This window comes from Crocuta crocuta, unplaced genomic scaffold (assembly GCF_008692635.1).
Source record: "Crocuta crocuta isolate KB4526 unplaced genomic scaffold, BGI_CrCroc_1.0 scaffold266, whole genome shotgun sequence".
In the NCBI taxonomy this organism is placed as follows: domain Eukaryota; kingdom Metazoa; phylum Chordata; class Mammalia; order Carnivora; family Hyaenidae; genus Crocuta; species Crocuta crocuta.
Genome location: NW_027531005.1, coordinates 7833237 through 7851504, shown reverse-complemented (window position 1 = coordinate 7851504; position 18268 = coordinate 7833237). Strand labels below are relative to the sequence as shown.

The 18268-nt window shown below is 47.8% G+C and overlaps 2 protein-coding genes across 4 annotated transcripts; one reads left to right on the top strand and one right to left on the bottom strand.

The window, feature by feature from the left end:
* Positions 1 to 1104: 1104 nt before the first annotated feature.
* FSCN3 (fascin actin-bundling protein 3) lies at positions 1105 to 10000 on the top strand. 3 transcript variants are annotated; one of them, XM_077770709.1, is made up of 8 exons: positions 1108 to 1382; positions 2436 to 3132; positions 3457 to 3575; positions 5146 to 5305; positions 5776 to 5946; positions 6280 to 6480; positions 8319 to 8591; positions 9831 to 9994. In XM_077770709.1, exons 1-8 carry the CDS (start codon positions 1242 to 1244, stop codon positions 9965 to 9967), a joined length of 1899 nt encoding a protein of 632 aa, XP_077626835.1. In that variant the 5' UTR covers positions 1108 to 1241; the 3' UTR covers positions 9968 to 9994. The 3 variants fall into 3 exon arrangements, with proteins under 3 accessions (XP_077626836.1, XP_077626835.1, XP_077626837.1); XM_077770711.1 differs by lacking the exon at positions 9831 to 9994 and having other exon boundaries at positions 1111 to 1382; positions 6275 to 6480; positions 8319 to 8382; XM_077770710.1 differs by lacking the exons at positions 5776 to 5946; positions 6280 to 6480 and having other exon boundaries at positions 1105 to 1382; positions 9831 to 10000.
* A 2472-nt stretch (positions 10001 to 12472) lies between these two features.
* On the bottom strand, positions 12473 to 16379 carry PAX4 (paired box 4). Its single transcript, XM_077770742.1, has 9 exons — positions 16367 to 16379; positions 15832 to 15962; positions 15328 to 15543; positions 14956 to 15031; positions 14224 to 14349; positions 13926 to 14008; positions 13496 to 13565; positions 12922 to 12977; positions 12473 to 12673 (listed from the first exon to the last, which is right to left on the bottom strand). Exons 1-9 carry the CDS (start codon positions 16377 to 16379, stop codon positions 12473 to 12475), a joined length of 972 nt encoding a protein of 323 aa, XP_077626868.1.
* Positions 16380 to 18268: the final 1889 nt, after the last annotated feature.

The window sequence follows — 18268 nt, the reverse complement described above, 5'->3', positions numbered from 1 at the left end:
TGGATATTTTTTGAAAATAGGGTCCCAAGATAACGTTCAGAAAATCTGATTCATCAGGACTGGTGTGAAGCCCGAGAATATGAATCTTAAAAACTACCCAGGTGAAGTCTGTCACTCTAGTCTATTAGCCGTCTTCTATAAAACATTGGTAGGGCCTTGCGAATTAAAGTTCTTCACCTTGCACTGGAACTCTTTCTACCTGGGAAGACAACCCTGCCCTCTACTCCCCCACCCCCACCACAGGGAATAGGAAAGTAGGTGAATGGAACCAGAAGGGTGGGCTCTTCTCCACGTGTGGTCCACTCTGCCTATCCTTTGAATCCCAGCAAAGCTTAAACAAAAACCGCCATCACCACCATTATTTCTTCTTGCCATTCTCCTTTTGTGTCATCAATTCCTCTAGGTTCTGCCTTGATCTCCATGAGCTTTGTAGGAAGTGAGCGCCAGAGGCTGTTGGCCAGCAGAGACCCTTGGAGGGCAAGGGCTCGGATGCTGAGGGCCAGCACTGTCTGTCTGCCCAGCAGCAGTGCGGCTGGGGATTGTGAGGAGGATGCCCAGCGCTCTCCCCGTCTAGGGCATTTTCCTTACCCTGCTCTGAGCCAGCCCTTTCTGATTAATATGAGTAATTTGATCCTTGCGGGTTATCTGTCTAGGGTTTCCCCACACTTCCTGAAAAGCACCTTCTAAGACATTTTGGCCTCATCCTCCCAAGGGCTGTAAAAGTGAATAGATTTTTCTTGGATATTTTGAATTTCAAAAACACTTGAGTCCCAAGGGAGCCAAGAAGAACTCACTTTGGAGGGTAGAAAGAGGTTGGTTATCTCCCTGCCATTGAAATGAGAAAGTGAAGAAGGAGAAGGACTTGCCTATAGTCATGTGAGGGTGATCATTGGTACAGGCCAAAGTTCTGATTCCCAGTCTTCGTTCAGTTGATCTCGGTGCCTGGAGTTGTGTGAGGAGGTTAGTGCCAGAGGCCCTAGACCCACTTCCTCTGGGTTGTGGATTGACATTGCTGGGCCAGTGCCCTTTCCCCACCATGGATAAGAGGCAGCCCTCACAGTCACAATGCTCCCGGGTCACAGAGGCGCTGGGCCCTAGCCCAGCCTCTGCCTGAGAAGTTCCCTCTGGGAACGTCTTCTGGTGGGTACTACAGGCCAGATTCCAGGCCCTATGGCCTGTGGAACCACACCACTGGGGGGAAGGCTGGGCCGGACTGTGTCATCACTTGTGGTGCCGGCCGCATGGATGACATGGAGTGGACGCAAAGCCCCAAGCCTGAGGAGCTAAGGGTTGGGCTCATCAGCTGGGCAGGATCCTACCTCACTTATGAGACCTATAAGAATATAGTCACTGCTACTGCGAAAGGTTTGGGCCGGAGACAGGTAACAAAGCAAACCTATACTGGAGCCATATTTCCCAAAGGCCAAGCCGTGTGTGTGTGTGTGTGTGTGTGTGTGTGTGTGTGTGTGTGTGTGCACGTACGCAGTGGTGGCAGAGGTACGCTCTCAACATAATCCTCTTCCTAGCTTTTACCATTGCAAGACTGAGACCCTCTGACCCCAGGATGTCACTCGCAGGTCTCCATTGCTCCCTCTCTCCCTCTCTAAACCTGTCCTGAGAGACAAAGCATCAGCCCTTCCTGCTGTGTCTTCCCTGGCTGTTCTCTTCCCTCCATCCCACTACAGACTGGTTGCATCATCACAAAGAGGAGAGACGAAGAGCCCAGCCTGGAGGAGCATCCAGGGGAAGTTGTACAAGTGGAGTGACTGCGAGGCCCATGATTCTGTTCTGGCTGTAGTTCAAGGATGGGGTACTCTATGAGCTTAGGAGAGTTCATTTTAGAGAGGTATAGGCAGCCCTGCAATGGTACTACAGAGTGAGGCAGTAGCAAGGTCCTTGTTTAGAACAGGGTTGATCATAGCTGAACCAGACAATTGTATCTCAACTGTGTGTGTTCCCATCCTTATCCCTGGAGTCTGGGCCCATCTATAAGAGGTCTTGCTTTTCTCCTGCCCTGCTGGCAAGGTGGACTTTGGGGATGGGAGTGTGGCTAGTGTGCTATCCAGGGGCAACAGTGAGGAAGAGAAAAGTAACATTTAAATCAAAGCACTTCTTGGAAAATTAGGTTTTGAAGGAAGCCAGCAAGTAAGAGAGAGGGAACTTTACCTTCTATTAGCTGGAAGAAGTAAGCGTTTAGAACTTCTCTTGGGTTCTTGAGAAGCACTCTGACTCCAGGAGTAGAGATCCCCTGAAATCCTTTCATTACTGTTGGATGAGAGGCTGGAAGAGCTGACAGCAAGGAGGCCGATGGGGAGGGGAAGGTGGTTGGTCCCAAAGAAGGTTCTAGGGTGATGCCAGGGGTGATGTTGGTAGGGCTCCCTGGCCTAGGCATGTGGCAGTACTGATTTCCTTCTTCTTCCTCCCAATGCCTCTAGACCTGGGAGATCTTGGTGAGCAATGAACACGACACACAGGCTGTAGTACGACTAAGAAGTTTGCAGGGCCTCTACCTCCTATGCGAGGCAGATGGCAGTCTGTGCTATGGCCGGCCAAGGACCAGCCACCATGGGTGCTTCCTACTGCGTTTCCACCGCAATGGCAAGTGGACTCTCCAGTGCATAATTAGTGGTCGTTACCTGGAGTCTGATGGTGAAGATGTGTTCTGCAACTCCAGGGTCCTCTCAGCTTACCACATGTGGACACCCCGGCCAGCCCTGCATGTCCATGTGATCCTCTACAGCCCCATCAACCACTGCTATGCCCGGGCTGACCCTACCACAGGCCGCGTCTGGGTGGATGCACCAGTTCCCTGCCTGGAAGAATGTGGCTTCCTGTTGCATTTCCAAGATGGATGCTACCACCTGGAGACCTCAACACACTTCTTCTTGTCCCATTTAGACCGGCTGGTCCCCCAACCTTCATCACAGACAGCTTTTCACATGCAAGTGCGACCTGGAGGGCTCGTGGCACTGAGCGATGGAGAAGGAGGCATGTTGTATCCACAGGGCACACGCCTGCTCCTGGGCCTGGGCTCCAATCCCCATAGGGGTGAGGAGTGGTTCATCCTACAGCGCTGTCCCACGTGGGTCAGCCTCAGGTCAAAGACTCGGAAGTTCCTCTCCATCATCTATGGCAAGTGCTGGGTTGAACACAGCTGTGGAGGGAGGGAGAGCTGGCTGCTGGAGAGAGAAAAATCTGTTTGTGATCAACAAAGATTTTTGAACGTCCTGGGGTCCCAAGAAGATCTCTTGTGCCATGGAGCATAGTGATAAGGCCAGGGGCATGGGCTTTAGGGGAAAGTAGCCTGGGGCTTTCCTGGCTCCTATGGGCCAGCAGGAGATGATGAAGGCTGAGGGGGGAAGACAGAGGGAACCCCAGCCATAAATCATGGAGGAGGGGCTGACACTGAGGGTGATACCAGACTTTGGCTTCTTCTGACATATTCTTTCTCTGCAGATGTTGGAGTATACGCTGTCTCTGAGCGCATAACCCCAATGTCCTTGTTCCAGTTTGAATATGACAACGAGAGCCTCACCTTGCAGCTTCGCACAGCAAATGGCTGCTACCTAGCCCAGGTGAGACCTTGGCCTTCTGAGCAAGAGAACCCTTGATCCCTGAGCTCTCCCATTCTAGATGTACTTTCTCCTCCTTCAAGGCAGATGCTGAAGTGAACAACGGAGGGCCATGCCAATTTTCAACCAGTGGGCCCAATTTTATCCAATGGGGCCTCTTTAAAAAAATCAACTTTATTGAGGCAAATTTATAGACCATAAAATGTACCATTTTTAAGCAACAATAAGTTTTGACATATATACCTGTGCAACTATGCCACAATCACAAGTTAGAGAATATTTCTATCACCAGAGAAATTTCCTCTTACCCCTTTCTAGTCAGCCCCTCTTTACCCTTTTATGTATTCTGTCACTATAGATTAGTCTATTCTAGAATTTCATGTAAATGGAATCACACAGAGTTACAGTATGTATTCTTCTTCCATCAGCATAATATTTGTGAGATTCATTCGTGATCTGTGTATCAGTAGTTTGTTCCTTTTTATTGCCGAGGGAGTGTTTCATACCACCACTCATAAACGCAAACATAATTTCCTTATCCATTCACTTGTTGACGAACACTTGAGTTGTTTCCAGTTTGGGCTATTATGAATAAAGTCACTATGAACACCTGTGTACAAGTTTTTTTATGGGCCTATATTTTCAGTTACCTTAAGGCAAATACCTAGGGGTAGAATTATTGGGTCACATGATCAATGTGTGCTTCTATTTTTAAGAAAATGTTAGTTTTTGAAAGTGAATATACTATTTTTACATTCTTGCCAGTAATGTATGAGAGTTCTAATTGCTCCACATTCGCATCGTATTGTCTGTCTTTTTAATTTTAGCCACTCTAATAGGTATGTAGTGACATATTACTGTGGCTTTAATTTGCATCTCCCTTATAATTAATAATGTTGAGTATTTTTTCATGTGGCTTGCTGGCCATTTGTAGATCTTCTCTGTGAGGTGTCTGTTCACATCTTTTGCCCATCTGTCACTTGATTGTTTATCTTACTATTGAGTTTTAAGAGTTCTTTCTATGTTCTGAAGTCAAGTTCTTTGCCAAATATATGTGTTGTGTTTCCTCCCAATCTGTGGCTTGCCTTCTCATTTGCTTATAGTGTCTTTTGAGCAGCAAGTTTTTAATTCTGATGGAATTCCAATTTCCCCATTTTATAGATGGTTAGTGAGCTTTTTGTTCCAATAAATCATTGCCTGTCCCAAAGTTGCAAAGAATTTCCCATCTGTTCTTATAGACATTTTATTGTTTTGCTTTCATTTCTCTGTCTATAATCCATTTTGAAATGATTTTGGAGTCTGGGCTGACGACTATTTCTCTCCATATGGATATCCAGTCCCTTTTTAATAATGGGCTCTGGGAAATAGCAAACTGGAGAAGTGGGAGAGCTAAGGCCACAACACATTTTTCCAAAAAAGGATGTGAAAGCATAAAGCACACCCTTCTAGGGTAGGGAAAATGAAGAAGGCTAGTGGGTGGGATGTGGGAAAGGGTCTAGGAATAGAAATGATGGTAAGAAAGCTGAGATTTTCAGTCCTTGTTTCCCTTCTCTGCCCCCTATACTCTCTCCAGAGGCACCACAGGACAGTGGTGGCTAATGGGCACCCAATGGAGTCTGACACTTTTTTCCGCATGCACTGGAACTGTGGCAGGATCATCCTGCAGTCTCCCAATGGACGCTTCTTGGGCATCATAGACAATGGCCTGCTGATGGCCAATGCCACCATTCCAGGTAAGCACAGAAACCTCCTGCCAGGTTATTGCAACTCAGAGATGCTTTCAGAGGGAGCTGGGATATGACAGAAAGAGCACTGGAGTTGCGGGGAGAAGATCTGGGTCTGTATATTTGCTGAGTCACTGACTTTGTCATCACTTGGCCAAACCACTTCTTTGGGCCTTGGTTTCATTGGCTCCCTTATATCAATGGAGGTGATATCCAGCCTGCCTGCCTCACAGGATTATCATGAGGATTAAATAGACTCACACATCTCAAAGGAAGGAAGAACATCAACATTTCTTGGGTCCCACTAGTGCTTGCACAAACATTTCATAAGCACCTAGCATAAGATCCAGAACATAGTAGGTGTTTACTAATCGTTAAAGTATTGACAACATCTTACAATTAGGGCCCGTCTTCCCACTTCTATCTGTGAAAGCATCTAGAAACAGCTCATCCAGATAACTCCTTTCTATATCTTTTAGGCCCAAATGAGGAATTTGGGATTCGATTAGCTAACCGTCCCTTCCTCGTATTGCGAGGTCGTTATGGGTACGTGGGCACGTCATCAGAACACGACCTAATGAAGTGCAATATGGATCAACCTGACTGCATTCACCTGCTGCCTTGCCACCAAGGCATCTACCACTTCCAGGGTGAGGAGCTCCTCTTCTTCATCCCTGGCTTCAGAGTCTAGCCCTGCCTTAGCCCTGACTCAGACTTAGCCCTGTAGCCTGCTGCTCAGATCCTACTCATCATAAAAGGAAAAACAGAGTTTCTGTTTGTTTCCACATTTCAAGGCCCCCCAGAATGGGTGGGCAGAGCAAAGCCCAGACCTCCTGAGTTTCCATAGGGGGACCTGCCAACACAGGCAGGGTAGGGTAGTCAGGGAGGGTTGGCATGCTTCCTGGGAGCCTCCTCAGTCTGTACTGCTGGAAAATTTGGTCCTGAATGGGTCACCGACCTGAGCTCTTCCCTCCCCAGCACAGGGTGGATCCTTCTGGTCAATAACATCCTTTGGCACCTTTCGCCCTTGGGGAAAGTTTGCTCTCAACTTCTGTATAGAGCTTCATGGGAGCAACTTGCTCACGGTACTGGCACCCAATGGCTTCTACATGCGATCCGACCGAAGTGGCACCCTGTTGGCAGACAGCGAGGAGATTACCAAAGAGTGTATTTGGGAATTTTAGGTAAGATAAAGTGAGTAAGGACCCAGAGGTGGGAGAGCAGGAACTGAGGGGAAAGAAAGGAAGGGAGGTGGGTGAGAGAGACCAAAACACCTCCCCTGGGCAACTTCTGTCCCACAACTTGAACAACACCAGACATTTGTTCCAAATCTGTGCCTTTCATCTCATGGCTTCTAAACCCAGACTTGCTAGAGAAAGGAGGGGAAATCAGATCTAGGTTTCTCACTATTATGCCACACTGATACAAATGTGCAAGCAAGCTTACAGGGGACAAAATCAGGTGTACTCGTGTGTTTATCTTTCTTTGTTAAGATGCAGAGTTTTGTCCCATTTTTAGGGGAGACAGGTAACTCTGAGGGTATGCTTTCTATCGCATGCACTTTCGATCCCTACACTCCTGGATCCCTGGAGTGCTGATGGCTCCCAAATATTCACTGCACCCCTGACCCTTCTCCTGAACTCTAACTTCATCTCTTTCTAACTTCCTGATTGGCACTTGACTTGACTTTGTCTTGTTATCCCCTCAAAATCAGCCTTCTCACTCTCCCCTCAAAGATGATCCTTCCTGCCCTCCCCATGGCCATCTAGGGCATGGCTGCCCTCTCAAGTGCTTCTGGATTAAGACCTCAGCACCATCTCTCCTTCCTCCCTTTCATTCCTTTTACCAAACCCTGAAAATTCTTGGGTATTCCCTTAACAATGCCTCTTGAGGGCTTCCTCTTTCTTAACTGCGTTTGGTATATTTGCTTCCAGGCTTGTCACCAAAAGCCTGTACTGCAGGAAGTCCCCCCCACCCCCACCCTGGCAGCACTCCCCTGCCTCAGGTCCATCCCATTCAATCTCCTCTTCACATCAAGTTTGTTTTCCTAAGGTGCAGCCTCTAATCCATCATTCCCTGTTCATACCTCTTCAGGACACCTCACTGCTCTTAGCCCTGTTTCTTCACCGTCAACCTCACTTTCTTGACTTAGAAAGTTATGAGAATGCTGTAGGAGGAAGAATTTTGGTTTTGATATCATATAAACCTGGAACTTTGGGGGATTGCTTTAACGTTTCTAGGCCTTGGTTTCCCTATCTGTAAAATGAGAATATCTACTTCATAGGGTAGTGTGAAGGTTAAGTGACAATATGAATCTAGATATAGACTCCTAATAAAAGTTCACTTCTTTCTTCCATTTTCTACCAGTTTTCTATATAAACCCTTTACTATGGCCATGCTAGAAAAATCAAATGAAATCCCACTGGGCTTGCTTTCTTATCTGTTACATGAAGGGTTTCAGTTTAACTAAACTTCTCAGGCTCTTCCAGCCTGACATTCCAATAGACAGTGTATCATAATGGTTAAGAGCTCATTTTTGAACTCAGAACTGGGTTCTAATTAGATTTTTATCAGTTTAGCTTGATATTTGACCCTGGAGAAATGAACCTCACAAAGCTTATTCCTTGTGGATAATATGGGAATATAATATCTATCTCATGGGATTGTTGTGTCACATGAGCTAATGATTATAAAATGCTTAGTAGACAGCCTGACACCTAGTGGATTCTACTCTATCAGAAGTCTTCCCTGATCCTGTTGAACTCTTAGTAAATCTTTTCTGTTGAATTTAGTATCCCTTTGAACCCTGATGGTATGTTCATGCCATTAATTTGATTTACAAAATAAGTTTTACTGTCTTTTCCTACAACTTAACTTCACATACATCTATGTGATCCCTCATCAAGAATGGGACAAATCATTTTATTGTCTCTTTTCACAGATGGTCTTATGAGATTTTTCCTAAAAGTCCAAGATCAGCAAATGACTGACTGAAGGTTTCTATTTCCTCTTCCCTTCCCAGGTCAATGGGATGCTACCTACGGAAATCCAAATCCTCCAGGAGAAACTACTACACTAAACACAACAGGAACCCCAGAGTCAAGATCCATGAGAATATCTGTTACACAACTTTCCCTACCCAGTTTAGCAAAACACCTGGTTCGAGCAACAATACATCACAAAAGGCCACCCCCAAGACCCTGGTGTGCATCTGACTCAGTACGGAATAGGAATCTGGATGTGGGTGGAGACCCAGGCCACTCCAAGTTCTATCCAGAAGAGGCAGCACCAAATGGTAACCAGTTCTTCCACTGATCTTCCCCATTCCCACCAGAATCACTAGACTTTTTCCAGTGATCCAATGAGGAGCCAGTTTTGCCCTGAAGGATTAAGAATCTAGATATGATTAGATGCCCTTTCAGTTTTGAAAGAATGAAGGATTATTAATCCTATGGGCACAGGGCAATGGTAATAGCACCTTATGCTGGCATAGCACTCCCCCTCAGCATCACCCCCCTAAGGTTTACCAATTATCCCACCTTATCATTACCTTTGATCTCATCAGTTGGGTACTTTCTCCAACACTGCCCACCTTTTATAGGGAGCTGAAGTGATTTGCCCAAGGTCCCATGACTAGGGTCTCTGATTCAATTCTTCAATTAGAATGGACTGTAACGTCCACTACTCTTTCTGTCAAAACACAGCTTCCAAAATGACCATCATTCTTGTACTGTCTGTAAAACTTTGGCCTTCATCTACCTACCATATTCTCTATCAATATGAAAGGAATATTTTAATCACTATCATAAAATGGAAGACCAGAATCACTTACCATGAATAGAAAGTGACCTTAAAAATAAATACAATGAGGGATGCCTGGGTGGCTCAGTCAGTTGAGCATCCTACTTCGGCTCAGGTCATGACCTCACTGCTCCTGGGTTTGAGCCCCACATTGGGCCCTGTGCTGACAGCTCAGAGCCTGGAGCCTGCTTCAGATTCTGTCTCCGTCTCTCTGCCCCTACCCTGCTCATGCTCTGTCTCTCTCTGTCTCTCTCTCTCTCAAATATAAAATAAAACATTAAAAAAATTTTTTTAAATAAATAAATACAGTGAGGGGCACCTAAGTGGCTCAGTCAGTTAAGCATATGACTCTTGATTTTGGCTCAGGTCATGGTCTCACAGTTCATGAGCTCAAGCCCTGTATCAGGCTCTGTGCCCACTGTGCCTGCTTGGGATTCTCTCTCTCTCCTTCTATCTCAGCCCCCCACCCCCGCTCATGCTCTCCCTCTCTCAAAATAAATAAATAAAAATGAAATGATGTTATCATATCCTAGTTAGATTTCCCTCCCCTGTCCAAGACTCAGAACCTGAGGGTCCCTTTACCTCATTAAAAAAAAAAAAATTAATGACTGTTAGAGAGGCACTAAAGACTAGGACCAAAATGAAAGCTTCTCCTCTTTGATGCAATTAGAATTGAAAGGGAGTCAAAAGGGAAATAATTTTCTCATTTCTGACTCAATATTATTTAACGCAGTGTCTACCTGCCTCCTAAAATGCTCTCCGATACCAACAGTGATGCCTGCCCCCCCTACTCTGGGAAAATTGCACCACACTATAAAGAGTGCCTGGTTTTTAAATCTGTTGACAAAAGAAGCTCAAACCACAGCATGAGAGAGGTTCCATTTGCATAGAGGAAAATGACCTCAGGTTTTTGTAAGTATGTGTCTCCTCAGGAGCTATGAAGGACTTTTGTACAAATTTTTATCTAGTAAGTGAAGCTTGAGAACACTAGAGACCAGGGCAGTCCTTTCCCAGAGAACTTTAAGAACGGGCCAAAGATACGGAGTGGAATACACTCTTTAGAGAGATAGGAACTTGGGGGTCATTTAAGGCAGAATCTCTTCCTCATCATTCCATAAATGCATATACAAACTCAGATGCATGGGCATGCATGTGGATGGAGACACACACATTGTCTCTTATGCCCCATTCCCACAAGTGGTCACCCATCCTCCACTTGAATGTGCTTGACCATGGGGCCTCAGCTGACAGCTCCCTACATTGCTGACATCAGTCCTATAGTTGAATGAATGGCTTGTTCTCAGACTGTACTGTGCAGATTGTCATCCCACAAAACCTCACCCATTTACCTAGGCAGTCTGTCAGCAGGGCAGAGGCAGGGTATGCTCCATTACCCTTAGAATTTCATTCTAGAGCTATGCTGTCCTAATAGAAAATTTTGTGCTGATGTAAATGTTCTATAATGTTTACTGTCTCATACAGCAGCCAGGAGACACCTGTGACCTTTGGGCATTTGATATATAGCTAGTGGGAATGCGGAGTTGGATTGTTCATTTTATGTAAAATTTTTTATTGTTTTATTTGTTTTTGAGAGAGAGACAGAGACAGAGACAAAGTGCAAGCGAGGGTGGGGCAGAGAGAGAGGGAGACACAGAATCCAAAGCAGGATCCAGGCTGTCAGCACAGAGCCCGACCCAGGGTTCACATTAGTGAACCACCAGATGTCAGTTGGTTAACCGACTGAGCCACCCAGGTGTCCCAGCATTTGACTTAATTTTAATCACATTAAAATAGCCACGTGTGGTTGGTGGCTACTTATTGAAGAGCACAGCTCCAGAGTATTTGATTAAGATAACTTCTGGATGAGTAGCCCTCCCAGATGAGAGACAACAAACTTCACCCCACTCCTTTTATCCTGCTTTGCACCATCAGCCATTATTCCATCCCTGGCTCTTCAAATGGGAAAGGATTTGGAGGGATGAGCCCATCCCCATTCAAAATATCACTGTCTCCATCCCATTCTCCTCATATTCCCCCTCTTTCCCTGCATACTAAGGCTTCCCAGGGGGAGCCAGATTTTTTTTTTGCAGGGAGACAAAACTGAGAAGATTTAAAACTTACTGCCATGAAGAAGCAAGCAAATATGCCCCAGGAGTATGTATGAAGGGACAAACAGAATATGAAAAATGGCATTTCCATCCTGCTGCTTTGCAAAAAATACACATGTGATTAAGGAAGTAATGTCTATTTTCTTAGATAAAGGAATTATTGTAAATTTTCTTAGATGTGGTAATGGTGTTGTAGTTATGAAAGAAACGTTCCTTATTTTTGGAGATACCTGTTGGGACTTAAGAGTGACATGCCATGATGTACTATTAGTGTGGGGGGGGTGGGGGGACATAATGTTGGTGTATGAGTGTCCAAATACATATGTAGATATATATATCTATATATATACACACAAGTAGATGACTGTATAGATTAGACAGATTGGGTAGATAGTTACATAAACATATAGATACATTAAGTAGATGACAGCTAAATGCATACATAGTTATATATATATAAATAGATCACACAGATAGATACATAGATTGGAAGAGAGGAGGATAAAAGACAGCTAGATAGATGATAGAGAGCAAACTATATCGTTATTAAAAGCAGGGGTGGGTGTATGAATATTCATGGGAAAAACACAAACAGGAAGTACTGCTAATTTAAAAAAAAAAGTTTTTATTCCTGCCAACTAGAGGCCATTCAAGACCGGTGTGAGAAGTGGGTGCGCATGGCTTTCCCAGGTCCTCCAACCAGGTGCCGCATAGGAGGGGCAGCGAGGCAGGAGCAGACCAGGTCCACAGATGAGGAGGAAGAGTCACAAGAAGAAGGAACCCGTAGTCTGCTTGGGCAGGACGATCTTAGATCCTCCCCACCCCATCTCCTTTCCACTCTGGCCCTCCTCCCTCATTCCAGGCCTTGCAGGAGTGGGGAGCTGGGCCAGAGCAAGGCCACAGGGGCACCAAGACTGGCCATGGAGGCAGTGGAAGGAAGGGTAAGGATGGCAAAACAGTACTGAATCCAGGGAGTTCAGCTGCAGGAGACAGGTGGCCTGCAGGGACAGAGAGAGGGTGAGTTTGGATTTGTTGCTGTCACCCCACCTCCCAAAGTCACTGGTGCTGAGAGGGACAGATATCAGTTCTCTACCCTGGATATATATACTCACATCCCAATCCCAATCCCCTTTCCTGCTATGTCTGTCAGTGGAACTATAGACTCATGAGGGGCTAATGTCCAACTTGTAGGCCATGCAAAGAATGAAGAAAGCTGTATCAAAGTTCCTTTGATAACCCCAACTGGAGATCCATGCCCTCTTGAGGGTTAAGGAGTAAGCCTTCCCCACACCCCACAGGGGTGAGGCCTGGCCTGTGGATTCTTACCACAGCAGGGCTTGAGAGAGGCTTGGGGTGAGTTGTCACTCAGACACCTGTCTGGTGCTGTCCCCCAGCACAGCTGATAGCAGGAGGGACCCAAGGATTCCAGGGTAGGCAGGACGGCTGAGGGCACACTCCCAGGGAGCTGCTACAAAAAGCAAGAGGGGATCCTCGGCTGTCAGTGATGCCTCCTATTTAGCAGAACTGGGGCCCCAAGGCTGCCCCCCTGCCTCCGACTGTCTCCTGCACAACTCTAGAGGGCACCATTCACATAGTAGACTAAGAGCATGGTGTTTTCTGAAGTGTGTATTGTAGGAACCAGGAGCATCAGGAATTGGGAGAAGCAGTGAGTCCCATGTCTTCCCAATTGATGAACTTCCCTCTCTTGCTGGATACCTGTGCAGAGATGATCCCAGGGGAGGCATTGGGCACAGTCGGTACATGGGAAGCACCTACAAGGTGAGAGTAGATCCACTCAGAAGGAGGAATAGGTCTGGGGAACAGAGAGTAGTGGTGAGAAGCAGGGAGGTTCTAAGAAAGATGGCAACCTCTGGCAGGGATGGGAGGAGATGGATGCTATAACCCTAAACTGCCTTCCTTCCCAAGGCAGAGCCTTGGGAGACTGGGGAAGAAGGATTAAAGATCAGGGATGGTAAACTGGGGGTAGTGCCGACCTAAAGACCAGAGACTCTGAATGCCGAGCATCTAACACAGGGTCTGGCACATGGGAGATGCCAACTAAATGTTTGGTGGATGGATGGATGGATGGATGGATGGATGGATGGATGGAGAAGTGGATAGGTAAGTGGGTGGATGAACAGGTGGTTGGGTGGATGGATGGACAGATGGGTGAGTAGATGGATGGATAGGTGAGTGGATGCATGGATAGATCCATGCACACATGGATGGATGGAAGGATGGGTAGGTAGATGAGTAGATGGACAGAAGGATGGATGTGCAGGGAAATGACCTGGAATCTGCATTTCCCACTTGAGCTTCTCTTGTCGGCGCCATTTGGCTCTTCGGTTGGAAAACCAGACCTGAGGGAGAGCAGAATAGTGTAGCTGGCTGTGCTCTTCACTTCCTGGCACCTACTGCTCTTATCACATGTTTCTGGTCTGGACTCAGAGCGCAGACCCTTCCTCAGACCTGATGTCCTCCCTCTCTGTTCTGGCCTTTATTCTCTGTCCCCTTCCTCACTTCAAAGGCTAGGAGTAGAGAAGAGAGGAGAGCAATCAGCAGAAGGAGAACAAGGAGGGTCTTATGTCTGATTTTTTTCTATAAACAAATCTTTTTCCACTTTTTTCATCCCATCCCTACCTCACCAGAACCCAAAGCCACCTCAGCACAGAGTCTTTGTTCTTGTATTTTGTGCACCTTGTGTGGCAGAGTTCACTCACCCTCACCGTGTCCTCAGGCAGAGAGGTGGCAGCAGCCAGCTTTCCACGGGCCACTGAATCAGGATACTGCCCACGCTGGAACTCTACAGAGATCAAGGCTCAAATAGTAAGGTTATGGGGAGAGGAGCAAGGCATGGGTCTCCCCCTCAGGCCCTACTTCCACCTGTTATGACCTTAAACTACCTTCCTCCCTAAAGTGGGGCTACCCACAGCCTCCACTTCTCAGCCTTTGCCCACAGGCCATGACATATGTCACACCAAGCACCCTTTCACCTGCTGTCTGCCCCAGCCCTGGCACCTTTCTCCAGCGCCTCAGCTTGGCCCGGAGAGAAGATGGTCCGATTCCGGTGGCCAGTCCCTGGGTGGGGACCACGGGGAACCTCACACCCACTATGGGGAGTGTGAGGAATTGGAGTCACAACATCTGTAAAGGGGAACAATGGCTTGTTGTGGTTTGTGATGGTGATTCTTCTCATCAGATGAGGTTCCCAAGGCCCTGGGGCTGTGGATAAGGGACAACGTGGATACAAGAGCAGAACCATGCTCATAGGGCATTCACAGTTTCTTGGAGGTTACTAAGCGGGCACTTTGTGGGAGGCATTCCCAATGCCATGGTCGAGTGCATGCTTAGTGTTTGGGGAAACAGCAGCAAGGCTGGTCCAGGTTTGCATGATCCCACAGAACATGAAGGGCACTCTGAGAGCTGTGCATGAGGCATAGGGAGGGTGGGAGGTCTGGCCCCGCCGTTTCCTCAGCAGATCCTGTGAACCTAGGGGCCAGAGGACCTGAGTTCTGTTCCAGGACCAGCCAACAACTAGCTGGTAACCTTGGGTAAGCCATTTCTCTTCTCTAAGCTTCAGTTCTCTTCTGCCAGAAGAGAGCAAGCCTCCTTGCCAGGCCCTCCTTATTGTCTTGTCGTGAGTGAGGGTGATCCAGGAAACAACAGGAAAGGGCTTTGCAAACTGTAAGATGCTTCCATTTGCTCTGATCATTCCTGTAAAATGCCTACGTCTGCAGCTCCAAAACCCACCTGGCGTCCTGAGCTGTGCCCAGGGCAGTCGGTGGTCCTCCTGTAGCGCCCTCAGGACTCGGTTGATGGAGGAGACCTGGGGGTATCAGGATGTTGAGTGGGGAGATGGTGCACAGATCCAGGGTTGTAACCTGAGGATATTTCCCCAGTAGCCTTTCTCTCCTCTCTCCGGGCCCACACATCTTTCCCAGGGAGGCCTCCTCTCTTCCCCCACTTTCTTCTTCTCTCCTGTCTCACCACTCCCACTTTTCAGAAGGGGGCCCAGCAACCCTGCCCCGCCAGCCTGAAATGGCCTCATTGCCAAGTAAGAAGGGATCTTCTTCATAGACAGCCTGTTCGCCAGCCCTGGTACAGGGAGGGGAGAGCACTTACACTAGGAGTCTTGTCCTGGGTGCAAAGCCCTTCAGCACAGAGCTGGCGTTGGATCTCCCAGGCAAAGAGGGCAGGGCACTCACCCTTCAGCTGGGCAATTCGAGCCACCACAGGGGGTGTGGCCAGACGGGGCTTGCTTCCCCCAATCCCCTTGGGCTCCAAGACACCTGTGCGGTAGTAACGGGCTAGGATCTTGCTCACACAGCCATTAGATACCTGGATCAGGAGAGAAGCAGGGACAGGTAAGGTATATGGGCAGAGGGTGAGTGTCCCTGGGGCAGCAGGAGGCTCCAAGGCAAAGTGAGACTTAGTGGACCAGGCTGCAGAGTTAAGAATTCAGCCTCACCTTTGGAAGCCTGAAGCTCCCCATCCCAGACCCCAAGAGGGTTTTCTAGGAAGTAGCCCAACCCCCAACAGCCCTCAGAGTCTGCAACAGCCTCAGACGTGCCTTAAGAGGGTGCTTTGTCCTGCTCCGTGTCCCCATCACCGGGTAAAGCACGCTACCTTAAGGCTCCGTGAGATGTCACAGGGCCGCATCCCGCTGACTGCCAGCCTCACAATCTGCTGCCGGGTGTCCAGGGGCAGGGGCCGACCGTTCACAAAAAGCCCCCCCAGTTGATTCACACTGCTGATCCCTGAGCATGAGAAGGAGGCATTGACACATCTCCCCCTCCCCACCCCACCTGTGGCAAGGAGGACCCTCTTGAAGGGGGCTGGGGGTTACTCAGGCCCCTCCAGTCTGGTTTCCTACCACAGAGAAAGTCCCCTCCCCAGGGGACTGCTCCCCTTCTGCTCCCAGGGTCCCCTGGTTCCCACTTTCTTTAGGAGGTGGCTCATAGGTGAGTCTTTGCTTTGGGGCCATTTGTGCTGACCCTAGTGATCTAAGGGAAGCAGAGCGGAGCAGGGAGGGAGTGACTGAACCGAGCTCCCGCAGAACACTGGCCAAGGGCAGGAAACCATGCAGATGGAAGCAGGACCCTGAGATATTCCTTCCCTCCTTGCACCAACCTGTTCTTCTCACTTCTCCCAGGTGTCTTACCATCCTGTTGCATGTTCCAGGCTGACACTTCTCACAGAAGGACAGGAACTGGGAAGACTGGGGAGAGGGGTTCCTCCTGGGAGCTCCTTCTTTGGTCTTGGAGCTCAGTCTACAATGATCGAGGTTATTTGGGTGAAGTCTCTTGCTCAGAAGGGTCTTGGGTTAGAGTGTTTTGTGATAGAGGGCCACGTTTCTAAAAGCTGCCAGAAGGTTTGCTGAGAAAATCCAAATTCTCTTTACTTATGCCCTTCTGTGAGGAACTAAAACATCACAGGGCCAACAGAGGACTGGATCTTTCTGGATGGCCTGATAAGGGTCTGGAGGGTGAGAGGGTTCTCATTGCTCACGCATACATTATAAGAGCTCGGGGAGGTGGAAAAGGCTTATGCTTCCAAATGCTCAGGCTTTCCCTTTTGCAAATGGACAGCTGTGGTCTCTGATCCCTCAAAAGCCTTCTTAGCACTTGGGCCTCCTAAGTTTAGTCTCAGTAGGGTCAAACCCCAAAACTTAGAATATTCTGCCCAGCCAGAAGAGGGCATCAGTGACCAAAGATCCCAATTGCCCTGGTCTGAGGCTAGAGACCAGGTTCAAGACTCTGCCTTCACTATCAGGAAGCTATTAAGATTAGTTTCTCCAAACCACCTACCAGAAAGCTTTCCTCAGGAAACTTCAGGAGAGGGTCTTCCTCCTGATTTTTTTTTTTGTACTCTCCAGAAACCTCTGGGGAAACACAGGGGCTCATTTCCACCCCACCCTTCAAGGTTCTGGTCCCACACACTGGAAGTATTGATGAACAAGCATGAATTACTGGCTTCTCTCAGAAGATGCATCTCTAACCTGCTGGGGTCATTGGTTCTTATTAACTCTGGAGAGTTCTAGATCTCGCAGTGAGGCAGCTTCACTCTTAGAGACCAATTCCCTGGGATCAGACATTCATTGAACTAACAGAAAGCATGTTGAAGGGAGAGAGTGAGGAGCAGGAGAGAGCTGCATGGTCACTAACACAGAATTGTGAGAAGAAGAGACTCTCTGAGTAGCAAGGGATGCTTTGTCTCTCTTGCTTTCATCAGCAAGCAACAGGAGTTGAAACCACCTCCTTTCATGCCTAGAACCCCAGCAGGACTGAGGTGACCCCAGGAAATAGCTTGTGCATAGAACTTTCCTGTGATAACTATGCCATCTTGGCTCAGTTAACTAATCTGCAATGATTTGCTGAATAAAGTATTAACCATCAGCACACTGCTGGTTGTTCAGGATTAAGGGAGTGAAAAGAAAAGGAACAAGGGTTTGTCCTCCAAGAGATCACAGTGCAGCCGGAAAGAGGAGAAAAGCACAAGAGAAACAAGGAACTCATGGATTATGGCACCCGAAGCCGCTTTTCAACTCAGTGGCTGAACTGGCTTTTACTCACTCCTCTCCAGACGGGTAGAGACACATTCCCCTTCAAGTTCTCATCTTCCCAGAAAGTCAGGAAAGAAGGCAGAGATCTTTCCAAAAAGAAAGCTGAGGCATTCCCACAAATCAGGGACCACCCAGGGAATAAACCTCCAGGAAGGGTTAGAAGCCAGTCCCTCACCAGAAGACAAAATTTCCAATTCTAATTGTTGGCACAAAGGAGCCCCCAACCCTGCTTCTGTATGTGGGATTGCCAGCTAAGCAATGGAGACAGGAGAGTCAAGCTGGGATTGTAAAGGGCTCTGCCAGGGCAGTGGGATATGGGAGCTCAAGATATCAGCCAAGCCTTTGAAATGACTGTGTCCCCTCTAAGTGGCCAGCGCCCAGAGGAGAAGTGGAGACTCAGGTTCCATATCCAAACTTAAATCATCTCCAAATGCAAAAGGCACAAACAGAAACCCCATTCCCAGCAGCCACCCACTCCTTCCTGGCACTCATAATAACTTG

What these genes read in the sequence shown, in the direction of transcription:
- FSCN3 (XM_077770709.1), top strand. Translation starts at nt 1,242, where the DNA reads ATGGATGACATGGAGTGGACGCAAAGCCCCAAGCCTGAGGAGCTAAGG. An exon ending in GGCCAATGCCACCATTCCAG is followed by an intron (nt 5,306 to 5,775) that starts GTAAGCACAGAA and finishes TATATCTTTTAG; the next exon opens with GCCCAAATGAGGAATTTGGG. An exon ending in AGGCATCTACCACTTCCAGG is followed by an intron (nt 5,947 to 6,279) that starts GTGAGGAGCTCC and finishes TCCCCAGCACAG; the next exon opens with GGTGGATCCTTCTGGTCAAT.
- PAX4 (XM_077770742.1), bottom strand. An exon ending in GTGGGAAATGCAGATTCCAG is followed by an intron (nt 12,978 to 13,495) that starts GTCATTTCCCTG and finishes CTCACCTTGTAG; the next exon opens with GTGCTTCCCATGTACCGACT. An exon ending in CTGGGATCATCTCTGCACAG is followed by an intron (nt 12,674 to 12,921) that starts GTATCCAGCAAG and finishes TGCTTTTTGTAG; the next exon opens with CAGCTCCCTGGGAGTGTGCC.